The sequence below is a fragment of the Salvelinus alpinus genome, chromosome 2 (assembly GCF_045679555.1).
Source record: "Salvelinus alpinus chromosome 2, SLU_Salpinus.1, whole genome shotgun sequence".
NCBI lineage: Eukaryota > Metazoa > Chordata > Actinopteri > Salmoniformes > Salmonidae > Salvelinus > Salvelinus alpinus.
The window spans coordinates 101,005,760-101,021,851 of NC_092087.1; the positions used below are offsets into that span (position 1 = coordinate 101,005,760).

Below are 16,092 nucleotides of genomic sequence, written 5' to 3' on the forward strand. Positions count from 1 at the left end.
TGTGTGTAGATTGCTGATTTTTTATTTTTTATTTAATCCATTTTAGAATAAGGCTGTAACGTAATAAAATGTGGAAAAAGTCAATAGGTCTGAATACTTTCCGAAGGCACTGTACTTTCCCAACCCTTATCGGTTTTGATATCTCATGTCAAATTAAACAAGTTAAATACCAAAGCAACTTATTTGTTTCCTCCCCCCATTTCGGGCAGCCTTCCAGAATCTCCATCCGACATTCTAGAATTTAGATGACTGTCTTCAACTAATTCTCTTCTAACCAGTGATGTAAAAGTTATTCTCAGATTATTCTCAGATTCCGTGTGGCTTTTGAGTAGTGCTAGTTTGATTTCAAGGTGATATTGATAGGAGTGATGAACAAAAAAGTGTAGCGTTACACTTATCGTGATGTGGACCCACTTGAATCAAAATGCAACACATTGAAATGCGTCCTGCCTGTCTTCTGCAGGTTGTCCTCTAACCAGTGATGTAAAAAAATATCCCCAGTTTCCATGTGGGTAGGGAGGTGACCGAGAACCCAATGACCACTCTGACAGAACTACAGAATTCCTTTGCTGGGATGGGAGAACCTGACAAAAGGACAACAGTCTCTACAGCACCTCAACCAATCTGGGCTTTATGGGAGAATGGCCAGATTGAAGCCACTCCTGAAGATGGAAGCCACTCCTGAGAAAAATGAAAAAGTTACATGACAGCAGGCCTGGAGTTTGCAAAAAGGCACTTGAAAGACTCAGAGCATAAGTCAAAATATTCTGTGGTCTGATGAGACAAAAATGTAACTCTTCAGCCTGAATGCAAAGTGCTATGTCTGGAGAAAACCAGGTATAGCTCATCACCCGTCTAACACCATCCATACCTTGATGCATGGTGGTGGCAGCATCATGCTATGGGGATGCTTTTCAGTAGCAGGGACTGGAAAACTGGTAAAGATAGAGGGACAATGAATGGAGCCAAATACAGGTGAATCCTTGATGAGAACTTGCATCAGAGTGCAAACGACCTTAGGTTGGGGCGGAGATTTACGTTCCAACAGGACAATGACCCCAAGCATACAGCGAAAGCAGTGCTGGAATGGCTTCAGAACAAGAATGTAAAAGTCCTTGAGTAGCCCAGCCAAAGCCCAGACTTGAATACCATTGAAAATCAGTGGAAAGACTTGAAGATTGCTGTTCACGCTGTGCCCCATCTAACTCAACAGAGCTTGAGAAGATATGAAAAGGGAGAAAATCCCCAAATCCAGATGTGCAAAGCTGATACAGACATACCCAGACGACTCAAAGCTGATCCAGACATACCCAAGATGACTCAAAGCTGATACAGACATACCCAAGATGACTCAAAGCTGTAATCACCACCAAAGGTGCATCTACAAAGCATTGACTCTGGGGTGTGAATACTTATGTAAATTTGACATTTCCGTATTTAATTTTCAATAAATTAGCTAAAATTGCTTAAAACATGTTTTCACTTTGTCATGATGGGTTATTGTGTGTAGATGGGTGAGACAAACATATATTTCATCAATTTTTAATTCAGGCTGTAAGACAACTAAATAAGTCAAGGGGTGTGAATAATTTCTGAAGGCACTGTATAAGTGATAGTGGATTTTCCCCTGCCTGTTCTTCTAAATCGATACTCGATTGCTCTGGCCTGTGTGACAACGCAACAACGGCAGTCAAAGCGGAAGTTGCTAAATATGGAAGCTGAACGAGTCGTGCAGGTACTAGCCTTTAAGCAAGATATCCTCCTCTGAATCTCCGAAATACATCAGCCACAGGACAACTTTGTTTGGACGTCGTAATGGACCATTAACTAGCTACCTCATTTTCCACGTGGAAAAATACTTTCGAAAGCTAGCTGGGATTTTCTACAAGGAATCTGGTGAGTTGGCCAGTTTCTGTGCACTTAAGGGCGACTAATGTTTGCAGTCTAGCTATTTATGACGACAATGTTAATAATTAAAGTTTTGTGATTTGCAAACAAACAAAGCAGTTCAACTATCACCCGGAAGTTATGTTCCCGCCCAACTAGTCGTCGGTGCATGTTAGCCTGATACGGCTCCCTTTTAAAAGATGAATAGCTCAAATCAACCATACGGTTTTATTTTCCAGTCAATGCCTTTTAAACGACGTTATGAATTCCTGCCAAAATACCAAAGAGTTTTGTAGTTGATTTGGTTGCGTCCATGTTGAAATGAGGTCATTAGTGGAGATCTCAGAGTAACCTAATTTGGCTAAATATAAGCAAGACAAACCCGTTTTGGAGATATCTGGTTATCATCCAAATAAATAAATCACGTTTTTGGAATCATTCAGCAGTTTTTACCTGATTTAAAAAGTACGTTACCATTGGCAATGAATGTTGAAAGTTGCATTTATATTTATAAAACTTAAGTTGAAAATGATGCTGTCATTGCTTCCTGTTCACGAGACATTTTGATAAATAGCCAAATGTCATAACACAGTTTTAATGTCACTCCATAACCAATACGCAGGAACAGTTCGTGATATATTGAAAACCTAAACATACAATTTCCTATCTAAAAAAAATGATAATGATGGCACCGGAGGGGATGGCTTCCGTTTATGGACTACTAACCATTTGTAGTATTTTCTTCCGGCTTGTTCAACACATTTTGTAAATATTGTTTCTGCCACCAGCTCTTATGACCATAAAGTGCTTATAGTTATCAGAACAGCGATTACTCACCTCGAACTGGAGGTGAGTCGTACGCAAAAGGACTTACTGTTCTGCCCGGACCAGGCACAAATCCCCTTCATTCACATGAAGAGGAGACGCCGATACAGGAGCCACAGATCCGGATGTCTTGTGAGAGTCCTTCGGCGAGTGGGTAAACCGCCTCTACCATTCGTCCTATCGGAGAATAAACTGGATGCGCTTCGTTCAAGACTATCCTACGAAACGGGACTGTAATATCTTACGCTTCGCTGAGTCGTGGCTGAATGACGACATGGATAATATACAGTTGGCTGGATTTTCCCGTGCATCGGCAAGACAGACCAGCTACCTCCGGTAAGACGAGGGGTGGTGAACTGTGTATTTGTCAATAACAGCTGGTGCGCGATCTCTGATATTAAGGACGTCTCAAGGTTTTACTCGACTGAGATAGAGTACCTCATGATAAGCTCTAGACGACACTGTTTACCAAGAGTTTTCATTTCAATTTTTTTGTAGCTGTCTATTTACCACCACAAACCGATGCTGGCACTAAGACCGCACTCAATGAGCTGTATAAGGCCATAAGCAAACAAGAAAAGCCTCATCCAGATTTGGTGCTCCTAGTGGTCGGGGACTTTAATGCAGGGAAGCTCAAATCTGTTATACTTAATTTATACCAGCATGTCACATGTGCAACCAGAGGGGGGGGGGGGGGGGAAACCTTGAGACCACCTTTACTCCACACAGAGATGTATACAAAGTTCTCCCTTGCCTTCCATTTGGCAAATCTGACCATAATTATATCCTACTAAAGCAGGAAGTACCAGTGACTCGCTCAATACGGAAGTGGTCAGATGACGCATATGCAAAGCTACAGGACTGTTTTGCTAACACAGATTGGAATATGTTCCGGGATTCACCCGATGGCATTGAGGAGTATACCACATCAGTCACCGGCTTCATCAATAAGTGCATCGTTGACGTCATCCCCATAGTGACCGTACGTACATATCCCAACCAGAAGCCATGGATTACAGGGAACAACCGCATGAGCTAAAGGCTAGAGCTGCTGCTTTCAAGGAGCTGGACACTAACCCAGACACTTATAAGAAATCTCGCTATGCCCTCCGACGAACCATCAAACAGGCAAAGCGTCTATACAGGACTAAGATTTCATCCTACTACACTGGCTCTGACGCTTGTATTACAAAGGGAAGCCCATCTGCGAGCTGCCCAGTGACACGAGCCTACCAGACGAGCTAAATTACTTCTATGTGCGCTTCGAGGCAAGCAACACTGAAGCATGCATGAGAGCACCAGCTGTTCCGGATGACTGTGTGATCACGCTCTCTGTAGCCAATATCAGTAAGACCTTTAAACAGTTCAACATTCACAAGGCCGCAGGGCCAGACGAATTACCAGGACGTGTACGTGACAAACTGGCAAGGGTCTTCACTGACATTTTCAACCTGTCCCTGACCGAGTCTGTACCTCCGCGTTTCAAGCAGACCACTATAGTCCCTGTGTCCAAGAACACCAAGGTAACCTGCCTTAATGATTACCGACCCGTAGCACCCACGTCTGTAGCTTTTGAAAGGATTGCCCCAACAGATCCACAGATGACGCAATCTCTATTGCACTCCACACTGCCCTTTCACACCTGGACAAAAGGAACACCTACAGCTCAGTGTTTAACACAATTGTGCCCTCAAAGCTCATTGCTAAGGACCTTGGGACTAAACACCTCCTCTGCAACTGGATCCTGAACTTCCTGACGGGCCGCACACAGGTTGTTGCTTACCTTTACCACCTATCTGCCACGCTGATCCTCAACATGGTAGACCCTCAGGGTTGCGTGCTTAGTCCCCTCCTGTACTCCTTGTTCACCCGCGATTGTGTGGCCAAGCACGACTCCAACACCATCATTAAGTTTGCCGACGGCACAACGGTGGTAGGCCTGATCACCGACAACGATGAGATGGCCGATAGGGATGAGGTCAGAGACCTGCATCCGACCGCATTGCGCTACAGAGGTTAGTGCGTACGGCACAGCACATCCAGGACCTCTGTACCAGGCTGTATCAAAGGATGGTCTTAAATATTGTCAAAGACTCCAGCCACCTAAATCATAGACTTTTCTCTGCTGCCGCACGGCAAGCAGTACCGGAGTGCCAAGTCTAGATCCAAAAGGCTCCGTAACAGCTTCTACCCCCCCCCCCCCCCCCCAAGGTATTAGACTGCTGAACAGCTTCTACCCCCAAGGCATTAGACTGCTGAACAGCTTCTACCCCCAAGGCATTAGACTGCTGAACAGCTTCTACCCCCAAGGCATTAGACTGCTGAACAGCTTCTACCCCCAAGGCATTAGACTGCTGAACAGCTTCTACCCCCAAGCCATTAGACTGCTGAACAGCTTATACCCCCAAGCCATTAGACTGCTGAACAGCTTATACCCCCAAGCCATTAGACTGCTGAACAACTTCTACCCCCAAGCCATAAGACTCCTGAACAGCTTCTACCCCCAAGCCATAAGACTCCTGAACAGTTCATCAAATGGCTACCAAGACTATTTGCATTAACCCCCTTTTTTTTGTGCTGCTGCTACTCACTGTTTATTATCTATGCATTAGTCAATTTACTCCTCCCTACATGTACATATTACCTCGACTAACCCGAGCAGACATTGAATATCCCTTTGAGCATGGTGAAGTTATTAATCACACTTTGGATGGTGTACTTGAATGAAACTCTAACCATTTTTTAGAGAGTTGAGCCATTTGTAAACAGGAGCTCTAGAAAGTTGTCATAGTGGCTACACAGCAGCCTATGTGTTCGTCCTCCTTTACAACATTTTTTTATTTTCTTCTTCTGGAGAAGGTGTCTCAAGATGAACCTTTTCACGATTTCACTAATATCATCAAAGTCAATAAATCATTGCAGTTTTCCCCCCCCTGATTTAAGTAGAATCCTGTTGACATTCATACTGTTGCTGCTTCCTGTAATTATAGCAAAGTGTCAAAACACCGGTTTATAAATGTCCAAATTCATCATCAATATGCTGAAATGAGTCGTGATGTGTTGAAGACCAAGACATAAAAATGACTCCCTACAAACACGTGTCACTCTTGTGCTCAGATTACTTGTATTTTAGTTACGACACAATTTAACAAAATACAAGTATCTTAACTACTCCCTGAACTACTCTCACTACTCTGTGAAACTGGAAACACTTATCTCCCTCACTAGCTTTAAGCCCCAGCTGTCAGAGCAGATCACTGCACCTGCAGCCCATCTATAATTTAGCCCAAGCAACTACCTCTTCCTCAACTGTATTTATTTTTATTTTGCTCCTTTGCACCCCATTATTTCTATCTCTACTTTGCACATTCTTCCACTGCAAATCTACCATTCCAGTGTTTTACTTGCTATATTGTATTTACTTCGCCACCATGGCCTTTTTTTTTTGCCTTTACCTCCCTTATCTCACCCCATTTGCTCACATTGTATATAGACTTATTTTTTCTACTGTATTATTGACTGTATGTTTGTTTTACTCCACGTGTAACTCTGTGTTGTTGTATGTGTCGAACTGCTTTGCTTTATCTTGGCCAGGTCGCAATTGTAAATGAGAACTTGTTCTCAACTTGCCTACCTGGTTAAATACAGGTGAAATAAATAAATAAAACTCACGCACCAACATTTACCAAGCGGTCACTCCAGACTGAAATGTATTAGCTTTTTCTAATGTAATCTATAGCACAAATTAATCACTCACATCAATATTTTATTGAAATCAAATGAAACTGGGACAATAGCTGTGGCAGCACCTACCATTTGCTCTCTTCTAAAAGACAAACCAACACAATCTTGGGTATACTACATATATACCTGTTGATAGATGAGAACCTCATACCCAGCCATTTACCTGTTGATAGATGAGAACCTCATACCCAGCCATTTACCTGTTGATAGATGAGAACCTCATACCCAGCCATTTACCTGTTGATAGATGAGAACCTCATACCCAGCCATTTACCTGTTGATAGATGAGAACCTCATACCCAGCCATTTACCTGTTGATAGATGAGAACCTCATACCCAGCCATTTACCTGTTGATAGATGAGAACCTCATACCCAGCCATTTACCTGTTGATAGATGAGAACCTCATACCCAGCCATTTACCTGTTGATAGATGAGAACCTCATACCCAGCCATTTACCTGTTGATAGATGAGAACCTCATACCCAGCCATTTACCTGTTGATAGATGAGAACCTCATACCCAGCCATTTACCTGTTGATTGATGAGAACCTCATACCCAGCCATTTACCTGTTGATCGATGAGAACCTCATACCCAGCCATTTACCTGTTGATAGATGAGAACCTCATACCCAGCCATTTACCTGTTGATAGATGAGAACCTCATACCCAGCCATTTACCTGTTGATTGATGAGAACCTCATACCCAGCCATTTACCTGTTGATAGATGAGAACCTCATACCCAGCCATTTACCTGTTGATCGATGAGAACCTCATACCCAGCCATTTACCTGTTGATAGATGAGAACCTCATACCCAGCCATTTACCTGTTGATAGATGAGAACCTCATACCCAGCCATTTACCTGTTGATAGATGAGAACCTCATACCCAGCCTTGCTGTGTATTAATACTGTGTTGTGATGTATCATTCTTCTATTACAGGTGTATGGACTTCCTGCTGTCTTCTTCTTCTACAAGTCATCTAAAGTGTATGGGCTTCCTGCTGTCTTGCCATTGACTGCATTGTCATTGTTCCCACCAGCAGGACAACATGAGTGGAGAGAAGGAAACATTGTTGGAAGAAATCAAACAGAGTTTACACCCTCTATCCGAGGATAATTTACTTTACCTGTGTGAACGCTGTGGAATAGATGGCTCCCAAGTTAAAGGAAAGAACCATCGCAAGTTGCGCCGTAAAATCATGGAGGAAATGTGGGTAAATGCAGATTCGGTCAAATCGGAGGAGCAGGGAATGTCTTGGTTACTCCAACTGAAAGAGGACATCAGAAAGATACATGAAGAATCTAGTGTGGGACCCATGAGTGCCAGCCAGTCTGATGATGAAGAAACGGGTAAGAAGAGGGGCCCGTGTGGGTCACAGGATGAAAATAGCAATGATAAAAAATAAAAATACATTTTATAAATACAATTCCGGGATGGAAGAGCGCTGTCAGTGTAAACGACTGAAACCAAATAAAATATGTAGAAAAAAAGAATGGAGACATATATATATATATATATATATATATATATACTTTTGAATAATAGGCTGTAATCTATGAAGAACTTTGAAAGAGAAAAATCTCCCAGACAATCAGGCCGTTTGATAGGGTTCTTAAGTTTGAGCATAAGAATACAGCATTAGCCATGTCACAATGGGTAGAATTGTAGCAAATGATCTTAAACTGCAACATGTTCTTTCAGTTCCATGGCAATGTGTGTGTATATATTTTCACTGCTCAACCCTTATTGGTTGGTTGTGACTCAATACATCTGTATTGGTGGGTCAAGAAGCAAAAACAATTTGGCTACAATCTGCTTCTGTAACAGTTCATTGATTGGTAAATATTTATTAATTGAGCCATATTTCCTCAACGTAACTATTCAGTGTTGTATAGCAGCTCATCAGTGTTGGATGGGGAAGATACTTCAACACTAGTTCATTGTGAAATACTTTGGTACATGTGAGGAACCTTAACTTCGTGTCTTTGTTTCACAGGGGACAACCCTAACGGTCGCTCGCTCAGTGGGAGGGTCTTATCATCTGGGAAGTCTCCAGGGTTGAAAGGGATCCAGCGACCTTACAGCTGTGATGTATGTGAGAAGAGTTTCACTCAATCAGGAAACCTACGAAGACACCAAACAGTACACACAGGAGAGAAACCTTACAGTTGTGATCATTGTGGGAAAATCTTTTCTAGTTCAGGAGCCCTGACTATTCACAAGCGTCTACACACTGGAGAGAAACCTTACAGCTGTGATCAGTGTGGGAAAAGCTTTTCTAGTTCAGGAGCCCTGATTATTCACAAGCGTCTACACACTGGAGAGAAACCTTACAGCTGTGATCAATGTGGGAGGAGCTGCAAAGATGCCACAGCCCTGAATGAACACATGCGTACACACACAGGAGAGAAACCTTTTAGCTGCGATGTCTGTGGAATTCGTTTTTCTCGACAAAGCAACCTGAATGTACACAGACGCATTCACACCAGCGAGAAACCATACAGCTGTGACCAGTGTGGGAAGAGCTTCACTCGGTCAGGAAACCTGGCGAGTCATCAGAAAACCCACACAGTCAGAGAGACAAACGAGGTGGGCGGCGGGAGAAGTCAGGCAGGTGGAGAGGGAACCCACACAGGAAAGTCACAGGAAGAATCTACTGTGGTACCCATGAGGCCCAGCCAGTCTGATGATGATGATGCAAGTAAGAAGAATGGAGTATATTAGTCTAAAATCTGTTTCTGTAACAGTTCATTGATTTGATTAATATTTATTTATTGAGCCATATTTCCTGAACGTAACTATTCAGTGTTGTATAGCAGCTCATCTGTGTTGGAAGGGGAAGATACTTCAACACTAGGTCATTGTGAAATACTTTGGTACATATGAGGAACCTTAACTTCATGTCTTTGTTTCACAGGGGACAACCCTAACGGTCGCTCGCTCAGTGGGAAGGACTTATCATCTGGGAAGGCTCCAGGGTTGAAAGTGATCCAGCGACCTTATAGCTGTGATGTATGTGAGAAAAGTTTCCCACGTTTAGGAGACCTAAAGAGACACCAGAGAATACACACAGGAGAGAAACCATATGGCTGTGATCAATGTGGGAAGAGTTTCTGTACATCAGGACAACGGAATATACACAAGCGAACACACACAGGAGAGAAACCTTATCGCTGTGATCAATGTGGGAAGAGTTTTGCTCGAACTGATTACCTGACCGAACACAAGCTAACACACACTGGAGAGAAGCCTCATAGCTGTGATAAATGTGGAAAGGGCTTCACTCGGCCTAACTGCTTGGCTGCACACAAGCTAACACACACAGGAGAGAAGCCCTACCTCTGCTCAGACTGTGGGAAGAGCTTCTATACACCAGCAAAGTTGAAAGAGCACAAGCGATCACACACAGAAGAGAACCCTTATGGGTGTGGTCTGTGTGGGAAGATCTTTTCTTGTTCGGATTCCCTGACTAAACACAAGCGTCAACACACTGGAGAGAAACCTTACAGCTGTGCTCAATGTGGGAAGAGCTGCAAAGATGCCACGGCCCTGAATGAACACATGCGTACGCACACAGGAGAGAAACCTTTCCCCTGCTATGTCTGTGGAATGAGTTTTTCTCAACGAAGCACCCTGAAAGTACACATGCGCAGACACACAGGTGAGAAGCCTTACAGCTGTGATCAATGTGGGAAGAGATACGCTCATCCAGGTGATTTGAAAATACACATTCGAGTACACACCGGAGAGAAACCATACAGCTGTGATCAGTGTGGGAAGAGCTTCACTCAGTCAACAAATCTGACTAAGCACAGACGCGTTCACTCTGTAGAGAAGCCCTAAAGCTGTGATCTATGTTGTATGAACTTCACTCAGTCAACAAACCTGACTAAGCACAGATGCGTTCCCACTGGAGAGAAGCCCTAAAGCTGTGATCTATGTTGTATGAACTTCACTCAGTCAACAAACCTGACTAAGCACAGATGCGTTCCCACTGGAGAGAAGCCCTAAAGCTGTGATCTATGTTGTATGAACTTCACTCAGTCAACAAACCTGACTAAGCACAGATGCGTTCCCACTGGAGAGAAGCCCTAAAGCTGTGATCTATGTTGTATGAACTTCACTCAGTCAACAAACCTGACTAAGCACAGATGCGTTCCCACTGGAGAGAAGCCCTTAAGCTGTGATCTATGTTGTATGAACTTCACTCAGTCAACAAACCTGACTAAGCACAGATGCGTTCCCACTGGAGAGAAGCCCTAAAGCTGTGATCTATGTTGTATGAACTTAGTTGTATCTTATTTCATGGGCTCATTGTCAATTAAATCATGTAGAATATTTTTATCATTGTTATAGTAAGAGTTAATGTTTTTAATTCTATTTAATTCAAATTGAATCCATATGTGAATACAAACCACTTTATTTTACTTTTAATAAAATTAAATACAAATATCCTTTATTAATGATCCTTTATTAATTTGAAGTTCTGTTATGAACTTTGACATTCTTTTTTTCTTCACTTTGACCCTGCTGGTCATCTATGAACAGTTGAACATCTTGGGGTGAGGGACAGATGGAAATGCATCACTAATCACAACGATGATTATTATTTGACCCTGCTGGTCATCTATGAACAGTTGAACATCTTGGCCATGTTCTGTTATAATCTCCACCCGGCACAGCCAGAAGAGGACTGGCCACCCCTCATGGCCTGGTTCCTCTCTAGGTTTCTTCCTAGGTTCTGGCCTTTTCTAGGGAGTTTTTCCTAGCCACCGTGCTTCTACACCTGCATTGCTTGCTGTTTGGGGTTTTAGGCTGGGATTCTGTACAGCCCTTTGTGACATCAGCTGATGTAAGAAGGGCTTTATAAATACATTTGATTGACTTGACCTATTCTTCAGAGAACAAGACGAAATGCAGCAAGTTGTTTCCTGAAGTAAGATTACAGCTACACAAAGCATCATGTGTTTAACGAAGGTGTTTCATCTCTTATTTGGGAAGTCTAATGAACGGGCTGCTGCACAGTCACCATGGGACCACTTTCTACACTGATCCTATGTAGAATTAAACAACAAGTTAAATAACAAAAAGCAACTGATTTGGTTTTCCTTCCCCGTTTCAGCAGCCTTCCAGAATCTCCATCCCATGTTTCAAAAATGTAGGTGACTTGTCTTCAGCAAATTCTCTTCTAACCAGTGAAATAATTTTTTTTTCTCATATTCCATCTGGCCTTTGAATAGTGTTAGTTTGATTTCAACGTGATGTCGATAGGAGTAACTAACGTAAACGTGTTTTGTTACACTTACCGCGCTGGCGACCGACTTGAATCAAAATGCAACACTCAAATGTAACTGGCTGTGTTCTACAGGTTTCGCCGTTTTTGAATCCAAAATAGGTGATTCATGTAGATCCGATGACAAAGGTTTGGGGCTGGTGGGGGGCTTAGGACCACTACTGGCTGTAAGCTGGGGGCTTAGGATCACTACTGGCTGTAAGCTGGGGGCTTAGGATCACTACTGGCTGTAAGCTGGGGGCTTTGGATCACTACTGGCTGTAAGCTGGGGGATCACTACTGGCTGTAAGCTGGGGGCTTAGGATCACTACTGGCTGTAAGCTGGGGGCTTAGGATCACTACTGGCTGTAAGATGGGGGTTCACTACTGGCTGTAAACTGGGGGATCACTACTGGCTGTACGCTGGGGGCTTAGGATCACTACTGGCTGTAAGCTGGGGGCTTAGGATCACTACTGGCTGTAAGCTGGGGGCTTAGGATCACTACTGGCTGTAAGCTGGGGGATCACTACTGGCTGTAAGCTGGGGGATCACTACTGGCTGTAAGCTGGGGGATCACTACTGGCTGTAAGCTGGGGGATCACTACTGGCTGTAAACTGGGGGCTTTGGATCACTACTGGCTGTAAGCTGGGGGCTTAGGATCACTACTGGCTGTAAGATGGGGGTTCACTACTGGCTGTAAACTGGGGGATCACTACTGGCTGTACGCTGGGGGCTTAGGATCACTACTGGCTGTAAGCTGGGGGCTTAGGATCACTACTGGCTGTAAGCTGGGGGATCACTACTGGCTGTAAGCTGGGGGATCACTACTGGCTGTAAGCTGGGGGACCACTACTGGCTGTAAGCAGGGGGCTTTCGACCACTAATGGCTGTAAGCTGGGGGATCACCACTGGCTGTAAGCTGGGGGTTCACTAATGGCTGTAAGTGAACGAGTGATGCGTGTTTGGAGCAATACTGTCTGTATCCAAGGCTCAGCCAATCATTCACATAACAACAGAATGCAACACACGACTGAAGGGAGAAGAGACAACCAATGTGCTAGTTATCGCATCATCGGCTCTCTGGAAAGACATCGGGAGAGTAGAAAGGCAGTTTGTCAGTTACAGCAGTGCGTCCCCTGAATGATAACGAAGAGGTACTGTAGGTGAGAAGCCTGACCACGGGGGTGAGAAGGTGATGAAAGAGTACTTCATGAGCTGTAACCGAAAAACAACTGGCATTTGGAAAGTTTGAGGTGAGGGAAAAAGACAGAGGTAAAGACCGTTTCAGGTTGGATATTCAACAGATATTCGCCTGTAGTTTTCCTTACGTCCACCAACAGCAGTTAGGGACTGTCAACATAGTGACAAAGGGGGTGGTGTTGCAATCTACTGCAGAGATAGCCTGCAGAGTTCTGTCCTACTATCCAGGTCTGTACCCAAACAATTTGAAATTCTAGTAGAAAGAGGAGGAAGGGAAGCGCTACTAAGGTACACTATAGTAGATTTTGGTAGATAGAAGGGGCTCTTTGGTAAAAGGGGTAAATTGGTCATCAAAAAGAAAGGAGGACCAAGGCACAAAAAAAGAGAATACAAAAAAAGAGAAAAAAAGTATTCTCTTTTTTTGTACTCCCTGGCGAAGGCCATGCAGCCGAAACGCGTCGGTTTAAAAATAAAACTTTGTTTCTTTTGAACATGCCGTACTAATAAAGGCATTTTAATTAATTATATGAAGAGTGCCTTGGTCCTCCTTTCTTTTTGAATTTGAAATTCTACTTTTAAAAATCCACCTCTCTAAAAACAAGTCTCTCACCGTTGCCGCCTGCTATAGACCACCCTCTGCCCCCAGCTGTGCTCTGGTCACCATATGTGAACTGATTGCCCCCCATCTATCTTCAGAGCTCGTGCTGCTAGGTGACCTAAACTGGGACATGCTTAACACTCCAGCCATCCTACAATCTAAGCTTGATGCCCTCAATCGCACACAAATTATCAATGAACCTACCAGGTACCACCCCAAAGCCGTAAACACGGGCACCATCATAGATATCATCCTAACCAACTTGCCCTCTAAATACACCTCTGCTGTTTTCAACCAAGATCTCAGCGATCACTGCCTCATTGCCTGCATCCGTAATGGGTCAGCGGTCAAACGACCTCCACTCATCACTGTCAAACGCTCCCTGAAATACTTCAGCAACCAGGCCTTTCTAATCGACCTGGCTCGGGTATCCTGGAAGGATATTGACCTCATCCCATCAGTAGAGGATGCCTGGTTATTTTTAAAAATGGCTTCCTCACCATCTTAAATAAGCATGCCCCATTCAAGAAATGTAGAACCAGGAACATATATAGCCCTTGGTTCTCTCCAGACCTGACTGCCCTTAACCAACACAAAAACATCCTATGGCCTTCTGTATTATCATCGAACAGCCCCTGTGATATGCAACTTTTCAGGGAAGTTAGAAACCAATATACACAGGCAGTTAGAAAAGCCAAGGCTAGCTTTTTCAAGCAGAAATTTGCTTCCTGCAACACAAACTCAAAAAAGTTCTGGGACACTGTAAAGTCCAGCTGCCCACTGCACTGAGGATAGGAAACTCTGTCACCACCGATAAATCCACTATAATTGAGAATTTCAATAAACATTTTTCTACGGCTGGCCATGCTTTCCACCTGGCTACCCCTACCCCGGTCAACAGCACTGCACCCCCCACAGCAACTCGCCCAAGCCTTCCCCATTTCTCCTTCTCCTAAATCCAGTCAGCTGATGTTCTGAAAGAGCTGCAAAATCTGGACCCCTACAAATCAGCCGGGCTAGACAATCTGGACCCTTTCTTTCTAAAACTATCTGCGGTCATCCCCCTCTTCAAAGGGGGTGACACTCTTGACCCAAACTGCTACAGACCTATATCTATCCTACCCTGCCTTTCTAAGGTCTTCGAAAGCTAAGTCAACAAACAGATTACCGACCATTTCGAATCCCACCGCACGTTCTCCGCTATGCAATCTGGTTTCAGAGCTGGTCACGGGTGCACCTCAGCCACGCTCAAGGTCCTAAACGATATCTTAACCGCCATCGATAAGAAACAATACTGTGCAGCCGTATTCATTGACCTGGCCAAGGCTTTCGACTCTGTCAATCACCACATCCTCATTGGCAGACTCGATAGCCTTGGTTTCTCATATGATTGCCTCGCCTGGTTCACCAACTACTTCTCTGATAGAGTTCAGTGTGTCAAATCGGACGGCCTCTGGCAGTCTCTATGGGGGTGCCACAGGGTTCAATTCTTGGGCCGACTCTCTTCTCTGTATACATCAATGATGTCGCTCTTGCTGCTGGTGAGTCTCTGATCAACCTCTACGCAGACGACACCATTCTGTATACTTCTGGCCCTTCTTTGGACACTTAACAACCATCCAGATGAGCTTCAATGCCATACAACTTTCCTTCCGTGGCCTCCAACTGCTCTTAAATACAAGTAAAACTAAATGCATGCTATTCAATCGATCGCTGCCTGCACCTGCCCGCCCGTCCAGCATCACTACTCTGGACGGTTCTGACTTAGAATATGTGGACAACTACAAATACCTAGGTGTCTGGTTAGACTGATGTGAGTCTGGAAGGAAAGTTTACAAACATCTCCAATCCAAAGATAAATCTAGAATTGGATTCCTATTTTGCAACAAAGCATTCTTCACTCATGCTGCCAAACATACCCTCGTAAAACTGACCATCTTACCGATCCTCGACTTCGTCGATGTAATTTACAAAATAGCCTCCAATACCCTACTCAACAAATTGGATGCAGTCTATCACAGTGCCATCCGTTTTGTCACCAAAGCCCCATATACTACCCACCACTGCGACCTGTACGCTCTCGTTGGCTGGCCCTCGCTTCATACTCGTCGCAAAACCCACTGGCTCCAGGTCATCTACAAGACCCTGCTAGGTAAAGTCCCCCCTTATCTCAGCTCACTGGTCACCATAGCAGCACCCACCTGTAGCACGTGCTCCAGCAGGAACAGTGGGGCAAAAAAGTTTTTAGTCAGTATCTCAAATGGTTAGTCATGTTAAGTATCTTGCTAGCCAGAGAAATGTTGAGCAACATTAGCAAACTTAACAAATATTTGAGTTTATGGTGTGAGAATTAGCTGGCTAATAAAGTCAGACAGCTAGCTAACGTTACAACATCAGATGAGCTAACGTTAGTAACCTAACCAATCCGCTATAGTAACTGGTATAGACTCCTTGCCGTTCCTCAAGTTGTAACGCGTTAGTTGATTACTGGACCCTGGCAATCTGTGAAATGTTAACTAGCTAACGAACTAACTATCCGTGAACTGATGTTTTCCCTC

General features: G+C 44.0%; 1 protein-coding gene across 1 annotated transcript; it reads left to right on the forward strand.

Annotated features, from left to right (window-relative positions):
* The first annotated feature begins 1,673 nt into the window (after positions 1–1,673).
* Positions 1,674–11,441, forward strand: LOC139546646 (zinc finger protein 271-like). Its single transcript, XM_071355269.1, has 4 exons — positions 1,674–1,896; positions 7,402–7,811; positions 8,459–9,163; positions 9,380–11,441. Exons 2-4 carry the CDS (start codon positions 7,511–7,513, stop codon positions 10,303–10,305), a joined length of 1,932 nt encoding a protein of 643 aa, XP_071211370.1. The 5' UTR covers positions 1,674–1,896; positions 7,402–7,510; the 3' UTR covers positions 10,306–11,441.
* Positions 11,442–16,092: the final 4,651 nt, after the last annotated feature.